Source organism: Prunus mume, linkage group LG1, assembly GCF_029339155.1.
Source record: "Prunus mume cultivar Tortuosa linkage group LG1, ASM2933915v1, whole genome shotgun sequence".
In the NCBI taxonomy this organism is placed as follows: Eukaryota; Viridiplantae; Streptophyta; class Magnoliopsida; order Rosales; family Rosaceae; genus Prunus; species Prunus mume.
Window position 1 is genome coordinate 18,632,689 of NC_142698.1, and position 20,046 is coordinate 18,652,734.

At 36.2% G+C, this 20,046-nt stretch overlaps 1 protein-coding gene across 9 annotated transcripts; it reads right to left on the reverse strand.

Annotated features, from left to right (window-relative positions):
* Nucleotides 1–89: 89 nt before the first annotated feature.
* On the reverse strand, nucleotides 90–18,594 carry LOC103318561 (ARM repeat superfamily protein). 9 transcript variants are annotated; one of them, XM_089051659.1, is made up of 46 exons: nucleotides 18,319–18,594; nucleotides 17,763–17,948; nucleotides 17,582–17,671; nucleotides 17,062–17,124; nucleotides 16,659–16,732; nucleotides 16,340–16,495; nucleotides 15,970–16,087; nucleotides 15,675–15,730; nucleotides 15,236–15,290; nucleotides 15,047–15,103; nucleotides 14,825–14,926; nucleotides 14,233–14,313; nucleotides 14,048–14,100; nucleotides 13,500–13,569; nucleotides 12,785–12,848; nucleotides 12,194–12,342; nucleotides 11,992–12,119; nucleotides 11,847–11,904; nucleotides 11,532–11,629; nucleotides 10,291–10,378; nucleotides 10,073–10,138; nucleotides 9,936–9,995; nucleotides 9,593–9,679; nucleotides 8,966–9,152; nucleotides 8,190–8,233; nucleotides 7,980–8,108; nucleotides 7,761–7,892; nucleotides 7,601–7,653; nucleotides 7,411–7,459; nucleotides 7,052–7,110; nucleotides 6,602–6,741; nucleotides 6,454–6,492; nucleotides 6,311–6,381; nucleotides 6,053–6,181; nucleotides 5,879–5,964; nucleotides 5,638–5,753; nucleotides 5,433–5,545; nucleotides 5,086–5,209; nucleotides 4,251–4,372; nucleotides 3,640–3,826; nucleotides 3,338–3,563; nucleotides 2,501–2,825; nucleotides 1,883–2,022; nucleotides 1,340–1,464; nucleotides 1,032–1,236; nucleotides 90–411 (listed from the first exon to the last, which is right to left on the reverse strand). In XM_089051659.1, exons 1-46 carry the CDS (start codon nucleotides 18,421–18,423, stop codon nucleotides 285–287), a joined length of 4,992 nt encoding a protein of 1,663 aa, XP_088907785.1. In that variant the 5' UTR covers nucleotides 18,424–18,594; the 3' UTR covers nucleotides 90–284. The 9 variants fall into 9 exon arrangements, with proteins under 9 accessions (XP_088907785.1, XP_088907775.1, XP_088907773.1 ...); XM_089051649.1 differs by having other exon boundaries at nucleotides 6,311–6,492; nucleotides 10,291–10,375; XM_089051647.1 differs by having other exon boundaries at nucleotides 6,311–6,492.
* Between the last annotated feature and the right edge of the window lie 1,452 nt (nucleotides 18,595–20,046).

Sequence of the window (20,046 nt, forward strand, 5' to 3'; positions counted from 1 at the left end):
CCATATTTAAGTTGGAACCGCAATCCAAAGCCTTGGAAACGAGTCGCAAAGCCTTCGAAAGCATATTTGCACCAAAGAATCGGATAACCTTTTTCGGTTTCAAAAGAATCGGAAATTTGATTCCTTAGAACTTACTACCCCTGAGGTAGTGTTTTGAATACAACAAAATTGATACAATGTACAAACTATATGACCCTCGCTAATGGAAAATTCGTCATCAAACCACCACCAGTAAAGACAAAAAATGAAAAAGATAAATAAGAACCTTAGATCATGAAACTAACTTAGGGTTGCTGTGTACTTGGTATGAATTCTTCGGCATTTTCACTGCTTATAGAAACTCTATTTAGACCCAATTCTTTGGCGATGAGCCTAAATAAGACTTGAACGGACCCTCTTATTCTTGCTTCTCTGTTCAAGAAAAGGATAAAGAAACAACATGCGATGAGCACGCTTTGTACAATGTAGCATAAAATATGAAAAAAGAATTCAATGTATACATGCATGCTTTATAAATTTACGTCTCATTACCCGAGTAGGAGCACTGGCAGTTTCAAGATAAGTGCATGATATTTCTCATATCTTTTTAGTTAGTTAATTTTATGCCAGCCACATTTGAGATATTTTAAATGGATCTTGCCATTATTCTCTCTAGACAACAGGTTCAAGTTCTCCACGATTCCAGTTACATTGCCTGCTCTCTCAAAAAATTCCAGTTACGTTCTTTTGAGTCTACTTCACTTCTACTGCCGTTAATCTCTGATTAACTAATATGCTCTGTCATACTGGGAAAACTCCCTTTAATGTCATCTGCTGCCCAATCCACCACATAATCATCATAATATTATGATACCGTGGTCAGCTTTACAGTTAGACTACAAGCTTATGACTGGTAATTTGTAAGTGAACTAATATATAGGTTTAAAGATATTAATTGACAGTAATTCCCCCATTTTACACTCTCCGTCTCAATATTATTTCAACTATGTCCCATATCATTTTCATAAAAAGAAAAGAAGTATTACTCTCACCTTGATACTACAAGCTCGGATAAGGAGGGAAATAGAACAACAAGGTGTGGACGCATGTCATGATTCTTTTCCTTTTCTAGGGCACTTTTCAAATGCGGTTGCAAGGGAAGAACCAATGCAGTATCTGAATGAATTATCAGATGAGCCAACTCTTCAAGAACATAAATAATTTCTTCAAGTCTTGCTGATGGCAATGGGCGACCACCTGCAGAAAAAGACATGATAATACAAGATACTAAGATTTTTTGTTTTGTTTATTCTTTAAACAAGTGATAATAGGAAGATATCGTTAAACATAACATACGCACCTAAGTCATTCTCGTCAATCAGAAATCTGCTCAAGATGTATTCGCATCTGGTTATGAGCACCATGATTGCAATTTTGCTCACCTCATATCTAGCTGAATTCCAATCATTGGATTTGTCGTCATAACTGAGTACATAAAATACTGTGAGAAAATATTGTATTTTAAAGAAAATGGATGCGAACAGGTTTAGACATTATTAAGAGTATGCTTAGGAGACTTGAAGAAATGGAGCAGAAAGTAAAATAGTAATGAAGAGGGCATAGAATGGTAAATAAATATTACATTGTTACTTTCTTTTGTTTGGATGTTTTAAATAGAAAGAAAAAGAAAGACTCCTATGATGGTTTTAGTATTTTATAAGACTCCTATGATGGTATTACTAGGGAATGCACAGATATAACTGGAACCATCTTATCGAGAGGAGTTTGTCCAGGACCTAAAATGGTCAACCTGGTAAAATACTTAAATGGACAGTGTAAATCAATACTCCCATACATCAGAAGGTAAAATATAAGTAGAAGACAACCCTATTTAATACATTACCTGCTCAAGGAAAATAGCTTCTGTAAACAAGTCAAGGAAAATCTGCTGCAGTGGGAAGGCATAAGTTCCACAAAATCGACAGGTAAAGAACAAGTACGTGAAGCACAACGGTCCAAGGTGGAAACCAGCCGCTGCAAAATCTGTTAAAATCAAAGATTTTCCATTAGAAAAATAATAAAATAGTAGTTGAACAAAAATGCTCCTAAGGTATCTCTATTCCACACATCACCCAAGTTAGTGGTGACCCTAAATGATTCCACTCAGGTGATTTGCAATGTTAACATCATGATTAAGAAACATCAAAACCAAGGCCAGAAGACATACAAGCTCAAAACTTGGACCCCTGCGACCCATATATGACCTAAATAACCCAATCAACAAGAAGAGGTCACAAAATAGGTCAAGGCATAGGAACCTTTCACAGGGCTCTTCTCATATCAGGCCATTATTGTAATTTCCACCACACAGAATTCAACACTAAGATATGCAAAAGATGTTAACTCCATCATCCCAACCCTGTAACTACCACCTCATTCAAACATCACCACTACCATGGCTACCCCCACTACTACTAATATTACAATCTACTATCTGTTTTATGGTTGGTCAGAAAATTACATCAAAAGGTGCGTCGATTGGGGACTTCAGAATTTTGTCACCAAGAATGTTTAAGACGGTCATCTCAAGGGACTCATCAGTTTTTACATCCACAGTTGAGAAAGAATCAGAGGGAAGAGCTCGACCGCAATAACCCACAAGGAATACTTCATAAACATCGGCAACTTCCTTCCATATACGTGTTCTTGCAGGCTTACTAGCACCTGAATCTAGTCCGGCATTTATAGCCAAGTTTCTGGCATCATCAACTAGAACGCGATTGAAGCCTTCAATGGCTAATCTCCAAAGAGCACCATCTGGATTATCTCTTCTTGTCGTCATACACCTAAGACAAAAGCCTGATGCTGTTATTTTCTAGTTAAAAAGAGATTAATCTTCTCAATAAAAAGAAAAAAGAGTTTTAATCCAAAAATAAATAAGATTGACAAATACAGATACACGATAGAGTTGAGTTGTGGCTACTGAAATTCCAAGCATTCATTGAAGATTCAAGTACTTTTTATGTTAAACTGAGCTTGGGTATGAAAGTCACTAAGAAGCAGACATATTCTCAAAATTCCCTCTTGATTAATATATTAGTCACCCAGGTATCATAATCCAGAGAAACTTTTCATCTTCAGGAACAATTAGAATATTTAACAGTCCCTCACAACTGTAAGTGCAGGAAGATTATAATAACTATTTTCCCCGCTTTGCGCCTTCTACCAAGTTTCATGTTATAAGCTCTTATACACCAGTATTCAGTTAATTATCAATTTCTGATCATAACGACCTTTTTCTAGAAAAGTGTAGTTGCAGTAGAACAAAATTAGCACTAGACCAAAGAGCCATCAGTACCTCCCAAGACTTTGAATAATTTCAGGATACAAGATATACTTTTCAACTGCTGGGGCCTGTAGAAAAAGATCTACCAGCAAGGGAACAAGCTTTTCCGCAAACATATAATTAGGGATGCCTGCTGTTACAGATGTCTTTAATCCAGAACTCGGAGAACCTTCTACTCTGTTTGAAGATATAGAATCAGCCCCATTAGGTGTTTCATGTTTTATCCTCAAGTGATCATCTGCAGGAATAAATTTTATTTTTCTTTAGTTACAGTTGACATTCAACAGTACGGGGAAGATAAGCCAATTTTATACCTGGAACTTGGTCACTAGTGCTGGCTTCCTCTGCGTCATCTTCCTCATTTTGTACAGCAGAACACAATCTTGGCAGATATTGCAAAAAATCCCTAATAAGATTAAGCCACACAGAAGAAATGTGCTCTGTTGGACGTAACATTGGAAGGATCTCCAGCACAGTGCGTAACACAAGTGGAACATGTCCCTAAAGAAAAGTAAGAGATTCTATTAAACATGAAGTGATATATAAACATAAATGAAAGTGTAGGCCATCTGTTCCCTGTTACTATTGCTACTAATAATAATTTCTGCTGTACACTTTCTTGATAGCTACAAAAGAGTATCCAGTCTTCATAAGCACAGCAATGGCTACATTACAGAGGACTATCGTACACAAAATTTCAGGGGCATGGTTCAGGTATAATGATCGATGACGAACAAAGAGGGAATAATTTTGCTAACTTTCCATTTTAATTATATGTTTCTTTCTAGTGTGTTAAGTTACACTTCCTTGTTCTCTTCAAAAGATAATACATTATGAAAGAGCAGCAGTGACTACAAATAAACAGCTAAAGACACTGGGGGAAAAAGAGAGTAAGTTAAGAAGGACAAGTAGAAATTTGGCTTACAAATTCAGTTTCAGAACTATCGTTGATGATTATGGCTTGTTTAACAGCTGAACCTATGATTGCAAGCAACTGCTTATACAAATGATCATCAAACATCCTTTGCGCTTGTACATGTAGTTCCCCTGTTAGAAGTTCAAACAGGTTGAAACAAATGCACATCAGAAGATGGTTCACTTAACCAGAAGGGACAAGTAGCAAATACAAATTTGGTTGTTTCAGCTAGACTTGTTAGGATTTTGGCTCGTCATATATGTCCTAGTTGGTTTAGGATTGTTTTAGGAAAATTAGAGGTATACCAATTCTTGTCCTAGAGGGATTAGGAAAGAATTTCAGTTTTCCTTATTCAATTTAGGTTTGGATTTCTAGAGTCTATTAGGATTTGGATAAGTGTAATTTCCTAATCCACTTAGAAATAGGAATTCAATCAGCCCTGGGACATGTAAGCCAACTCTATATCTATAAATAGGGTGCGGCAAGGCTTATTTTAGAGAGGAAAAACAGCCAGAGACAGCCAAGAGTTTTGAGATTAGTTCTAGGTTTGCAAAAGTTCTGTAATCTCTATTATTAATCAAAGGAGCGGTGATTTCTCTACCTAGAGAAATCACAACTGGACGTAGGCAAAAGTTCTGCTGAATATTTGCTAGTTTAGTCTATTGTCGTTGGTTACATTAAAGAACAAGATCTAGTGTGCGGATTATTTAACAAGACTAAGTCATAGATCAAGCGAAGGAGATGTTAGATATTGAAGATATCAAGCCAAAGAAATGGGAAGGGCATACATTTTAACATCCAAGGAAACAAATAATAAACCAGTCATGTTAAATTAAAGCATTACCAAGACTCTGTAAAATCTCCTGCTTCACCTTGATAGCTGCATTGTCACTCAGGTGTGTTGATGTTTGGAGAACCACCTCGTAAGCATCAAGTATTGATTCAAGGTAAGGCCTCGGCAAGTTCCCCTGATTGACACCAATAAATTATTCTAGTATAGATTTTATCATAAACGTGCAGAAATATTGCAATCTTCATTTTCTAATTATGTAGTTCATTTAGTTAGTATAAATAACCTTAACCGTCTGTTTCAGTTTCCAAAAAGATAAAAGCCAACTTAGGAAAGAAAAGATGTGATTACAAAATCTAATTCACAAATATACATGCATTCTAGCTCATTCACATGATCACCTTAGAAGAATGAGAAAGAACAGGTGTCTGTAAACAATTTATTGCAGCAATAGCAACCTCTTTGCTACCATTTAAAATGCTATTCTTGACAAATAAAAGCAAAGACTCCCATCCTGCCAAAGGGAAAACATCAAATGTTAACTTGTGAGATCAACAATATTGAAAATAACAATCCCAGATACATCAGAAATCCATTGTAACCTACCTGACCAGAAATTGCTTAAACTTCTAAGAAAAGGAAAGAATGAACGTAATATTCGCGCTATGCCTCCAAGGACCAGTACAAGTGTTTCATCCCACTGTTTCTGAGCTGTGTTGCGACTGCAATTTCATTCAATACAAGAGTTGCGTGATTGAATAACAGAACAGCTTTGGGGGGAAAACACTGGATCTTATCTATTCCCCGAAAAAAATGAGAACAATATATAGTATCTAAACTCACATACCTATGATGTATAAGCATATGAACTGCTTTTCCTCCTCGAGTTCCAAGTTCTTTCCCATGCCATTCGTCTTTTGATGAAGTTTCAGCCTAAAAACAAACAATTCAGATCACGAATTCACAACAGTACACCACTAAAAAAGCTCTTGATATGTCTTTTACAACCACTTCAACAAACCATGTGAGAAGCACGATCCAGTGTAGGAAAAACATAATTCCAAAGGCAATCCTCCCACATGCTTTTTGAAAGTTTTTGCCCATGACTTCCAAGTGTCTGAAAAAGTGTCCTGATGGCTGAATTTCTAACCTGGATGCAAGTTCACATTCTTTGAGATTTGTATAATGTACACATAACTTCAAAACCATATGCCAAATTGAGAAAGCATTTGCATAGAATGAATACAGGAAGTTGATTAAAAATGACATGCTTTCCCACCTCTGGCCTCTCATCAGCTCCAAGCCTCTGAAGTAACGAGAAAGCAGAGAAAAGCAACCTGTCACGATCCACTATATTTATAGAGGGCGCTTGGTCATTCACATTATCCGATACATCGAATGTTTCTTCTTTTGGATTCTCACCATTTAATTGCTTTTGAATAGGATGCACATCAGAAATCCCTGTAATGTTTCAAAACATCAGTAAATAAACTTTATGCATAAGTGTACCACCAAAAAAGAATAACAATAATAATAAAATGATGGGCTAACAGATAAAAAAGGTAGTGACCTGTTTCCTTTTCCTCCCCAGGCCCATGGATCAGACCTTTGGCTATAAAGTCAGTTGTTGTCCATAAAAGGCCTATTGCTGTCAGGCTTATATTCAGTTCTGTCTTTTGAGCACTGTATGCTCCAGTCACGTCTACACATCTGCAAAAAGGATGCATCACTCAGACAATCCTAAAGAGGTCTTAAAAAGGATGCAGTCTTAAGATGATTCTACTCAAGTTTGTGTTTTTTGTGTTTTTTAATTACAGAATTTTTTTCAATCTTAGTAGGTCAGACACTCTTTATTTTAGGTTTTGTTGTTTGATCGAGGATTTTTTCCTCTTGATTATCAATACAATGTTTCCATTCAAAAAATAAAAAAATAAAAAATGGTGAATTACAATTTCTATATACCTACGAGAAGAGGTTTGCGTGTGTGTGTGTATAATAATGCCAAAGTCTGGAACCTTACACGTGAAGGCAGTCTGCAGGTATAATGGAAAGTCCATCATTCATAATCACCCGTAGGCTCTACAAGAAAACACGAATAATCAAATTGGATCTACATAACTAATGAGACCATCAATCTATAAAGTCAATCTATAATTTCAAAAGGTGCATTGTGGTGGCAAAAGGCTTTTTTGTTGCTGTAGCAGTGCAAAACCACACTAGAAAAGGGGTATCCAGCAATAAACAAACAGGAAAATAAAAAAAGACAGAGAGACCTATAGGACCAAAGTTGGAACGTTGATATGAGTTACATGTGAAGCCTAAGAAAGCCCCAATATAGTATGCAATTCATTCCCCAAAGAGTTTAAATCTTTTGCTAACCTGAAAGCCCAGGGTAACAAGTTCCTTCTCTGAAGAATCCGCTACAGACCTTTGCAAAACAAATAAACAGAGGCTCAGCCCCTACCATTTTTTGTAACAAATTTTCCAATTAAAAAAGATAAAGAAGTTGAAACAAATTGAGCCGCAAACAGAACCAAGGTGACTGGAAACAGTGAAAGTTTAGGCAAACCTCAACATTTCAAGAATATCCGGCCAACTGTAGTGTAATTTCTCCCCATGCCTCTGAAAAATCTTACCGAAGTTAGTGAGAAGTCATTATTTACAAAGACTAACAATCAAGACACATACGAAAGAAAACTTGAAATGAGTTCTTGTTAATTACATATTACCTCTAAAACATGCAGAAGAATTTTCAAAGATCCAGCACGTACATCAACACTTTGAGTAGATAAATAAAGAACCCTTAGTGGGGATATGACAGCACATTCAAGTGATCCCAACTGTGCAAGTCCAGTTTCCATCTATAGAGGTATGCCAATAAATAAGCAGGGTCAATTCCTAATTTCATTAGAACAGAGTTTCAACCATAAGGAGGTGAAAGGTCTCACACTCTGAGATGCTCTAGATCTGGTTGTTATGTTGTCCTGGAACTGGTCTGAACCTAAAACAGCACATATTGATTCATCTAATGCATCAAGGGCCATATTACGTAAATGCTGGTTAGATTTATCTGCAAGCTGTAAGATGTTGACGTGCTGTCAAGGAGAATGTACATAGTGCAATACTGTACATTATTAGAAATCATTTGATAAGATCACCTCAAGAAAGTGGCCAACAACTTGATCCCACAATGGCTCTACTCCTGCAATAAGGTAAAGAAATACAATATCAAGCCAATTACAGAATCTACACTCAAACCAATCAGGCACGCACTCACATAACATAACATCCAGTCAGAAAAATGCCAATTTGCATCATTTACCCACTTGCATCCATGTACATGTTAACCCAAATGATGGGACAAAGTGATGATTATAATTACACAGATTAAGATAAGCAAAGTTTGAATAATAGATAAATGCGTATAAAAACAAAATAAATAAACAAATTTAGTCATACACGGATGGGTTGAGATGCTATAAGCTTGCATGCATATCAGATATTGATGAGTAAAGAAAAATGAACATCAACATTTATGTTCCAAACAAAGTTTAGTTAGAATGATCATTAAAAGCAGAAAAAATTACTGCAAAACATGTGAACATTCTGGAAATACTTGAAAAGAGAAAAAACTAATAGTTATATACCAATAAAGACATTAACATTTTTTTCTCATCTAAAAAATAAAAAATATTTCACAATTTTAAATGACAACAAGAAGTTCTAGTACATTTTAGGTTACAAACTGACATGGGGATGCACAACCAAATTCAAGGGCGTAAGATGGTACATATGGCATGAATACTTCACTGCTCTACATACATACGGTAACAGTTGCAAAACAAGCACCTTCCATGATTTAGCATATAAAAACACCGAACATAAAATCCATTTTGTTATAACTATTAACTGCAAATTCACTGGCATTACATACTGTGTAGATTATTGACAAGGATGGATATCATTCTCTCCACTGAAAAGTTTATGCTTCCGACTTTTTGACTGGATGTGGGTACAGAACCAGTTGTAATCCCAGCCATGCACTGCTGTGACAGTTGGCATAGGGCAGAAAGAAGGGATTTTACTGCAGAGATGTGCATTAATGCTGAGCTCTCGAATAGCTTTGCAAAATGGAGAAAAGCAAAAGGTCAGGGCATGTAGATGGTCATGGTCAAACACATGGATGCATATCTTTACGATAATACACATGCATAAGAATATAACAATTAATCATAAGAGCCCATACAGTTTTCTATCAAAACAAAAGGGCTTCACAATAATCATATATCAGTTTTAAAAAATAAAAATAAAACAACTAGGAAAGCAATAGAGGTTTTCTTTGTAAGTTATTTGGAATTTCTTAAAGTCAGGTGGTTTCAAGAAACATTACATAGTACTTTAACATTTTCTAGAGCATAGGTCCATTAATTTCTGTAAATGAGAAGGGAAAAAAAACAGAAAAACTTGAAATTGATTTACAAAGGAATTTCCCCAGACGGTTTTGACAGTAAGTACACCTTTGAATTAGGCTATCAGAAAGGTAAAAAATTTCTCAGATTACCTGAGAATTCAAAGAAGAAAGAATATTTAAGTCGCTGGATTGACCAGATGATTCCCTCGTAAGCTTAGGCACAGCCGTGGACACCTCCTGACAAAACAAAACTAGCATAATTAAAAGTTTACATCAGGGAGCTAACATAAAATGTGTATCAGATCAGATTGACACAGCACAAAATGAAAATAAATTTCAAATAGAGATGTCTGGGTTCAAAACCAAAAAACGAACCCTTGTTGCAGAATCAGTTGTCAGGGCAAACAATTTCTTGAAATATTGGACACTCCATATAGCCAAAAAAAAAAAAACTAGTTTGAACAGCAAGTGGATAAACATTTGTTCAAATTACCTGTGTGGTGGCATGTGGTGAATGGATCGCTCGGTCTAGAGCTGCTAGGGTTTCTAATACCTACAGTTAGTTGCCAGAAATGATAAGAGTATGAATTCTAGGTTTTAATGGATAAATATGAAAGTACACCAACATACCAAAACCCAGGATGGACCCAATACATTGTGCAGTCGATGAGCAATGTTGAAGAGAGTTCTTAAAGCCTGAATAGCAAGAGCAAGTTGAATTCAATATTTATGTATGTCAAATAAATACTTAGGAGTACATACACTACAGGAAAATTAAAACAATTACACGCTACAGATAAATGAAATGGACGGAAAAATTTATTCAATAATCTACAAAACCTATATACCTGGACATTCTTGGGAGTAAGAATCACGCTTTCCCTCTGATCAACTAAGGGTTCAGAGCGTTTTGACCCAGGAGATTGTAAAATACTGCTGCACTCTCAATGTCAAAACCGATTCAACATTGTCAGGTGCCTAACTAAGACTGGATATGAGTTGAAACAAGAAATCTAAGCTAGGAAATCAAGGATTAAACAGATCAGATACAAATCTTGGAAAGCAAAAAACTCCAAACATATTTACATTTAGTAATTCAACTCAATAATCAGCATCCAGATATCTTTTAGACCAACCTAGAAAGGATTGAACAAAAAATATTCAAGCATTTCTACAAACACCACAAAATCACACTGCTACTAGAATTCTCATCATGGTACCGACCAACTGAACAACTAAGTAATTGTGTCTACGACAATACACGTACATAGATGAATACCAGAAGGGTCTCTATGATATACTACATGCTAGCTACATAGACACGAGAAGGGTCTGTAAGATAATACTGTATGCTTTGGGGGCCTTTGTGGAGGGAGGTTGGGACTGTTTGGGTGATTCCGAAAGGGTGCTCTGATTTCCTCTGTTCTCACTTTGTGGTTTGGGGGAAGGGTAAGCGCGCTTCAACTTTATGGGGTTGTTTGATCCACTCTGTTTTCTGGAACATTTGGATGGAGCATAATAGGAGAATTTTTGAAGACTATTAGGGAATGGGAGTGAGTGAGCTTTGGGATAGAGTTAAGTACTGGGCAGCTTTGTGGGCTTCGGTTACAAAAGAGTTTAAAGACTATTCTTATTCCACTATTATGAGGGATATGGCAGCATCGGTTAGCTGAGGGGTGGGGGGGTGTGTTGTTTTGAGGTTTTTCAGTTGTGTTCCTCCCTGTTAGTTTGGGGGTGATTGGTGCTGTTTGTTTTTCTCTGTGTTGTTTTTGTGTCTTTGGTGGTGGTTGCCTTATCCACCTCCATGTTCTTTTGCTCAATAAATTTCGTTTCTTCTCAAAAAAAACAAGTAACAGCATACAGAATTGTACAACTTCAAACATATTCTATAAATTAAAAAAAATTAAAAAAAATTAATGACTTTTTAACCATGATATGGGTAAAAAAGGAATAGAAATAGAAGCTGATACAATGCGGGGAAAGTTTAGCAGTTTTTTTTATACCAAGATGAAATAAATCATGGAATTTGCAAACATATTTTGATTATTGATAAGGATATGGAGGCCATAGGATAAATACAAATCAATACCTCCTTCTTTCGGCTTCAATGGGAAAATTGATTGTAAATTTGCAAAGAGATGCTAGAAAAGAGTTCAAAGGCTCTACAGCACGAAGAACCCCGCACGCCTGTATTGTCATGAAACAGATCATTGGTTTATCATGTTTTATAAAAAAAACATGGAGTTATCCAAAAAGATGAATTTGATATTGTATATATTTGAACAGAAGAAAAACCAAAATCCATCACGTCGAAAAACATTAAAGGGGGCGCGGAAGCGATAGAATACTTCTCAAAATGGCAGCCAAGATAAAAGCTCAGTTAACAAGTTAAAGTTTTGGTTACCTGGGTGAAGGCCTGATATCCCTTCAGTATTTCCAACACAATAGCCTCTCCTTGTGACCTTCAAAGTCAACTTCAAGATAGTTATAACTTATAAGAGATGAAGTATGATTTAATATCTATGCATGCTTAAATAGAAAAGTCCAACCTTGACAAGATAAAGGACAATGCATCTAGTATAGTCAACCATAATGAATCAACCATCGAGAGGCACAGAAGAGCAGTATTTCCAGTACACTTTGCAGGCGGATCATAATCATATCTGGGGGATTCAATCTGGTAGACAGGACTGTGTCACATGATATGTTATTTTAGAATATTAAAATGGAGGAAATAAGGTAAATAAACACCTCCCCAGAATCTACTGCTTCATCCGTCAGTGTAGCCACAGTAAAGACAACACCCAGAAGGCCTTCAACTGCCAATGTTATCGAATGAGCTTCACTAGCAACCAAAACTGCAGCATTGGATGCATCGTTATCAAGGCTCCACTCAATTCCTGTATGAAGTGAATCACGTTACTACTATGTGCATGAAGGAATAGAACAAATGATAATTTCTAACCCCCACCGGTAGAAAATTGCAATACAATTCTATGTCTATGTCTTGATACATCTGACATCCAACCAAACTTTACATTCTTTGACAACCCTAACTATGAGAACAGAATAGATAGTATGAATATGAAAAGGGAATGCACAAGCAGTCCACCCTCATACTACAAAAGACTGAAAAACAAAGGCTAAAACAACAATTTCTTTTTAAAATTTAATCATCAAGGACTATCTCAAGGACCTCCGATAAGAGGGGAATTGTATAATCATCATGGAACACAATGGCTTTTATTTCACTCATATAAGCGAAGAAAACCATAGATTTCCTTGCATGTTCTGGTTAATGAAAGTTCAATTGTTACAAATAGAAACCTAGTAAGTCATTACCTTTAGCTTTGCTGTTAAACATCCCTGCAACAGCTGCCAGGCTCTCTTCACTAGTCTCCTGAACCTGCAGCAATTAGATTTCTCTTAGCCAATGGAATAAATGTATTATAATGGTTATACCACATTATAGTTGGGAATACAAGCACAAAGACCGTCTACATTATAAATTACTTCTTGAAACTGGGGGGCCTATGCCAGTCAAAAGACAAATTATAAAGTTGGGGATAGAAGCAAGCTGACAAGATAGAGCACTGGCAGCTGTAGAGTAACCTCGTTACAATGAAATAAACAAGATCTGACATGCATCCCTCAGGAGTGGCAAGTTGTACGACTAGAACATGCTCATAACTGTATGAATGAAAAGATTGACTTTGCATGTAAGATATCTGAGGTCTGTTTCAAAACATGATCCATGATCAACATATGGCATGCAGTCGAAACTACTATACATTAAATCAGTCTACCTACACAAACACAGACGATTACCATATGGAGTCAAAACAATCCAGCTCAAGAAATACCAAATCCATGATCAACATATGGCATGCAGTCGAAGCTACTATACATTAAATCAGTCTACCTACACAAACACATACGATTACCATATGGAGTCAAAACAATCCAGCTCAAGAAATACCAATAGATTCACATGCACCCATAATGCATAACAATGAAACAATATGGCCTAGGGAGAACAAAAATGTAAGTATCTTGCCTGTACACTTGAAACAACTCTAGCAAGAGCTTTGACCATGCCCTCCACAACATTGGTGTTCTTCGGGTGCCTGCAAGGAGGATGAGGAAAGGAAATTAATACAAGATAATGGTTTCAAAACTTCTTTTAGTTGATAATAAACCTAACTTCTATAAACCAGAAGAGAAAAAGAGGTTTTAAACCGTAATCATCTCTGACATAGATGTCAAAGTTTTGCTTAACCAGAAATAACGGGGCAGAACTGGCCTCCTGAAGAATGAGTAGGAATTTCCAATCGACCACTAACATGGCATGAAATTCATTGGCATAAATTGATGAAAGTGGGACCCACCACTTTCCCAATGTTGAAGAATTATTGCATACAACAGTTTAATGTGGTGTCCCACTACTTTCACCGCTTCACTCCAATAAATACATGTCCTGTCAACAATTAGAAGGAAGTTCCTATTGACTGGTAGTCCATATGATTTTACCATGCTAAACTAGACAGGTATCGTCTAGTCTAAATGATGCTAGAGATTAGAAAATATAGACTGACCACAACTTACATATCAAAGTTTACGAAAAGAATCCGCAATGTCCTTGCATCCACACAAAAGCCCTGTCAAATTCCACCATAAATGGTCATTAGACTCATTACAAAATACTTACATTTTACTAAAGCATCACTCAATATCTCAAACAATAAGTAAGAAACAAAATACATAGATAAATTCAGCAATGTCAAAGTTACCCTCAGGATCTCGAGAACAAGAATACGATGCCATAATGGCAGATCAAGAAATGTGACCTTCACCAACATACTAAGGAAAACCTGCGGTTCAATAAGTAAATAAATAAAAGGAACTGCGGGAGGGGGCAACAATAACATATTGAATCATTAGTTGTAGATTGAGCTACAGAAAGCAATTTTTATAGAGGAGATACTAGGAAAACTAAGCTCCAGATAAATGACAATCTGAATCCTCTTAAGGTTTTTTTCTCCAAAAATGACAGGTTGAATCCTTTTGTAAGGACAGAGTATGTCCCTACCAACAGGCTAACACATCAAATTGCAAGGAACGATTACCGTGGAAACAAAATGTTTAAGAAACTGAAAGAGTTGAGTTTCAAATGACAAATGTAAAGAATAGATAATAATTTGGTTCCCAAATTTTGAACTGAGTAGCAGACCTCAAGGCCTCAATAGTGAATTTAATTTAACTTTTTGGTGGAACTTCCATAACTAAATGGATATTTTTCTGTTCAACTATTATTGTGTTGGCTTTGTGAAAATTTCATTGGCATGTCATTTCCTGGTTAAAATAATCATATACAGAACACACCTCACATTCTGTGATAAGGGATGAACTGTAAAGCCTGATAATATGGGCAACTGACCGCAAGACCAAGCGACGAAAAGAAGGCTCTCCTGCTTCCCCTTCAAGCTGATTCAACATTAAACATAATTAAGGGGACAAAAAGGCAAGCACAGTGAAATTCTCTGCAAGAGAGAACAAAAATCCTGAAGAGATTAATTGCACTACATGTTAAATAAGTAGAATCACCTCAGCATTGGTACGAAGTGAAGTCATTAGAAGTGAGCATATCTGGTGCTGCAGAACCTGTTGAGGTTTCAAGCAATCTTTTCAACTATGAACGTTTTACTAGTGAATGCATCCATTAAAATTAAGTTTTAAAGGGAAAAAAAATAACAAAAAGAGGAATGGACTTGTACAAGAAACTCTTTAACTCACCTGCTCATAAGGAAGTAGGGTTCTAAAAACAGCCACATAATTGGACAAAACAAACCTGGAATACAAAATGATTAAATTCAAACAAAGCGATCATAATATTCTTTGAGAGCCAAAAATTGTATTTGCGCCATCCTAGCAAATTTTGTTTCAATTCTATAGCAATATAAGCCGTCTAATACCTATTTTTAACTGGAATTATACTAGGATAGCTTCTAGTGGAGACCAATTTGAGTAATCAAGTCCCATAGATTTTATGTGAACCTCCCAGTTTTGTGTGTAAGAGAAATACAGATGATTGAAACGGTAACATTCGATATTAGCCGGGAGTTACAGAGACTAGTGTTCTCATTGTTCACTATCTGTCAGACGATGTGGCACAAACTCTTCAAACAGAAAATCCACTACTTTATTAAAAGATGCAGGCAACAAGATTTCTTACTCCAGTATATCAAGTGCAAAGGACCGCTGAAGAGAACCAACGCGTAACCAAATTGCCTGTAAAATAAAAGGAAAGGAATATATCATCCATCCTTAAAAACACCAGTTTATACAGTGTCATCGTGACTGATAACTGCACGACAATTGATTTTTTTAGTAAGAATTGAAAATATATTTATATGCAAATGGGAAACCAGAAAACAACAATAATTTCTAAAATCCCCAAAAACTACAAATTCCACAAAGACAGATGTATTTAATATCCAAAGGAAACATAGATTCAAATCAGCACATACAGATCCACCTGCAGCAAGAGCTGTCAGGTCTTCAAGCAGACGAAGTCCGAGCTTTCCAGCTTTAGTTAAGGTCTCCCTCATCAATGATGACCGTCCATAAAGAGATTTATCCAATGACCTGTTGATGTTTGGATTTGTTAACAGAGGTCAAATGCTGAAATCAAATGTTCCATGCCAGTAAGCAGGCATATACATCTACAAACTGCCCTTTTCCAACCCAATACCACTTAGATGGAATTGGAGATTTGGAGAAAGTACACTTCGTAAACATTTACTCAATGCTTATTGGTAAAAACATAGATGAGAGATATTGATGCAGATAAAGATGCAGAGCAGTGAGCCAAAACTGTCATTTACAAGTATTACATACTCTGAAAGATTGATGCTGCAACTAACATCACCACTAACTGGACTGGTGCGGGAGATGTAACCTCCAGAACTAAGCTTGCCAGAAGGAAGAGTCTCAGCACAAACCACATGATCAAAAATCAGTGCTACCGCTTGCCTGAAAGTAGCTGCAGCAGTACTGGAAATCTTTCACATTAAAAGAGATCCCATATTGAAAAGACAGATAAAATCTATGTAAAAATAAAGTATCATATAAAGAATAAACCAACAGTAAAAGAAAAAGAAGACAAGTTATATGAATCAACCAGCAAGTAATATTGTCCAAAACTAATTGAACTTACTTCCGTACACTGTCAGAAGACCGGTTGTTTTCAAGAAGCCGAAGGCATATACCAAGAGCTTGAGCCATATTGTCCTGTATATGAGATTATTGTATTCAAGATTACATAACTGTATGCATGAAATTATGACGTGTTGCATAGACATTTCGCCAGTGTGTATTTTTTTATTTTTTTTTATTTTTGAAAAAGAGAAGTTTTATTTCATAAAAAACCATGCAAGAAGGTGGACAAGTAATCCACCAAAAACAGGAAGAAATAGTAAAACAAGTACATAGATCTCCAATCATGAGATAAAACAATGCTAATCAAGACACTGCAGCCTTCCAATCAAGCAAAATGTTTGAAAAAGATGTGTTCAAGCAGAAGCCCATAGCACTGCCCAATACTTTGTCTTTTCCCACACCTCCTCCACATCCGCCCCCTTGAAGTCTTCAAAAATCCGTTGATTTCTTTCCCACCATATGACCTAAACAATACCCAACACCAGACAGCCCCAGATTGATTTAGCCTTTTTGCCACCTCCTAATATTTTGAACTTTTCACTGAAAATGAAAAACAGTCCTTTGGCACCACCCAACAAACATTAATCTCTTTAAATAAGGTGGATTTTGAGTAACCAGCATGAGTATGTACATCCCCAAGTAAGGTGGATTTGACTATGTTTAAAATTTAAATTAAGTAATACCATTATTTGACTATGTATGGAAATCTAAGAATGCTACAGCAGTTGACATTGCATGGTATATTAAAAATATTGGCTTGCACATCACATTTAACAATCTTTTTCCTTATTGTGCCTCTGAGTCTGATCTACCTTAAAGGAAAAATCCACCTACAACATATCCTGTGAACTATTGCCTCAACATAGGATGCAAAACTAGTTCTTATTAGGAAGATAAAATTATGTAACTGATGCTTCTTACCTCAGTCTCAGGATGTAAAGGTGACTGCAATATTATTAATACAGTCTGCAGGGTCTTGAGTTGAACACTTTCATCAGTCATTTCAGCATGCTGCCAGAAGCAAAGAAGTGTGTGAGGTTTAAGGGTTTAAGGCAATGAAATTAGCAAAATGAGCAACAATACTGCTTCTAAGTGAACTTACATCCTTCAGTGTAGAAAGTATCTCGTTTAGAGCTGAAGGAGCAACAGCATCATGAGATATTAGCTTTTGCAAGCAAGAAAGTCCAATAACACTCAGCTTCACAGTTTTAACCTCACAAGCCATCAAAAATATTTTTAGTATGTCTTCATTCTGCGCAATCTCACCAGGACTAGACAAAGTACGGAGCTGCAAGTTTTACATCAACAACAAACATATAAGCGAACTTGGCCGCTTGCCTAATTACGATTTAAGAATATTAATATGTAAACTACTTCAACCCTAATTATCTTCCCTAATCAGCTATACTAAATACTGTTTCGGCCTTCAATTTCACAAAACATAATTAATAAATTGTTTTACTACATTTTCCACGGTGACTTGTTCAGCTTCAAAATGCATAAAATACAATAATATCACATCGGTGACTATTTCAGTACAATTTCAACTCTTCATTTCATTCATTTCCTCCTACTCCACAAAACATTTGAATTTGTAGCCACACTATCACCAATTACATGCACGCAAACATTAAGATTAAGAGTTTGAAGACGCAGACCTTTATAATTGCGTGCTCAGCGCCGTCCTTGACGGCGGGGTAGCGACGGCGAGCTTCGGCGGAGAGAGCTCGAAGATCCGACTCCAAAACCGCCATGAAAGCCATCGCTGGTTTGAGTTCTTCAACGGCTCAATGAATTCTACCGTTGTGGTTTAGGCGAAGTGAGATCGCGCTCGTGGAATTGAGGAAGTGATAGAGAAAGGCATCGAGATCGGAGAGCTCATAGGGGTGTGCTTGGAGTAGTAGATCTTGAGCGAGCCATAGCGGGACGAGGAGAAGCTAGGACAAGGAGCTATTGGGCCCGTCAATGAGATGAGAGAGAAGTTAGCCCTTCATTGAAACGCATCGAGGGCCTTACGACATTTTGGGCATAGAGTGATTTTTGGGCTCTCATCACCTAGCGATTTCTTGTAGGATGATTCGGTTCAGCTTAGGCCTGTCGGAGCCCAGGGGTATATATTGGCCCAAGCTCAAGCCTAGGCTGCCAGTTTTCGTATTTCTTACCCATTTGGCAACAGGCCAGTTTGGGACCGGGTACCATACCAGGTCCGCGCTCCCCATTCCCGTCACTATACCCTATAAGAATTTTACAAATTTATAAATAAACCCAATCCTAGACATGTATTTATAAATAAACCCAAGCACTATTTAAACATAGAAACACACCCAAAATCAACCCCAAAGTCAACTTTTTGGGTGTGTTTATAAATAGGTTTTGAGTGTGTGTAATGATGGGTTTTGGGTGTGTTTATATGTTTAAATAGTGCTTGGGTTTTTTTATAATTTCAATCCCCATTTTGGGTGTTTTAGTGAAACTCCCTAAGAATTTTCGGGGAATCTCCATCTCTGTCCCCGTTAGGGGTCTACCTCCCAAACCCGCCATGAATCCCCAATTTATTATTATTTTTAAATTCATCCTACATTATAATACTTATCTTTCACCTTAAATTATCATTTAACTCAATTACATTCAATTGAATTATAAAATTCAACTTATTAACTCAAAATAATCTCAATTCAATTTGATAAAACTAAATAAATTTAATATTATATTGTATTAATACATGGTTATATTATATTATATACTACTTAAAAATAAATATATTACTTATTGGGACGGGTTCGGAGATGTGGATAACAATATCATCATTGGCATGTCCCTGATCTGGGATTTTTAAAATTCGGGGATCCTTGTACCCACCTTCGATTTTTCCCTGAAATATCCCACTATTAGGGTCTGAGATTTGATTGGAACCCGACCCGACGAGGATTTATGTCATCTCTAATTTGGATGTAGTAATTGAAAATTGCATAGAATTCTTAATTCTCTATTTGGATGGAGGATAATAACTCGGACTTTAGCTAAAAGTTGTGAATTTATATTTCCATTGTTTGGTAACTTAAGCAAGGAACTTATTAAATGATGGGCAAAAAAATCGTGGAAATTGTAATTATCTTTTAATTATTATTTATTTAGTAAATAATTAATGTTTAAATATTTTTAAATTTTCATAAATTACTTAATAAATAATAGTTAATTATTTTAAATTATTTTGTGCACTTTTTTATTATTTATTTTTATACAAAATTAGTTTGTTTAGTTTAATATTTGCAATTAAGTGTGCATTTACCAACCATTTAAAAACTTATTATTATACCAACAACACTTTTAACAAACTGTTTACCAAAAGCCAAGAGGTTTTCTCTCACAGCAAATTTGACATATAT

What these genes read in the sequence shown, in the direction of transcription:
- LOC103318561 (XM_089051647.1), bottom strand. Translation starts at nt 18,423, where the DNA reads ATGGCTTTCATGGCGGTTTTGGAGTCGGATCTTCGAGCTCTCTCCGCC. An exon ending in TACTTTCTACACTGAAGGAT is followed by an intron (nt 17,672 to 17,762) that starts GTAAGTTCACTT and finishes TGCTTCTGGCAG; the next exon opens with CATGCTGAAATGACTGATGA. An exon ending in TGGGGAGGAAAAGGAAACAG is followed by an intron (nt 6,493 to 6,601) that starts GTCACTACCTTT and finishes GAAACATTACAG; the next exon opens with GGATTTCTGATGTGCATCCT.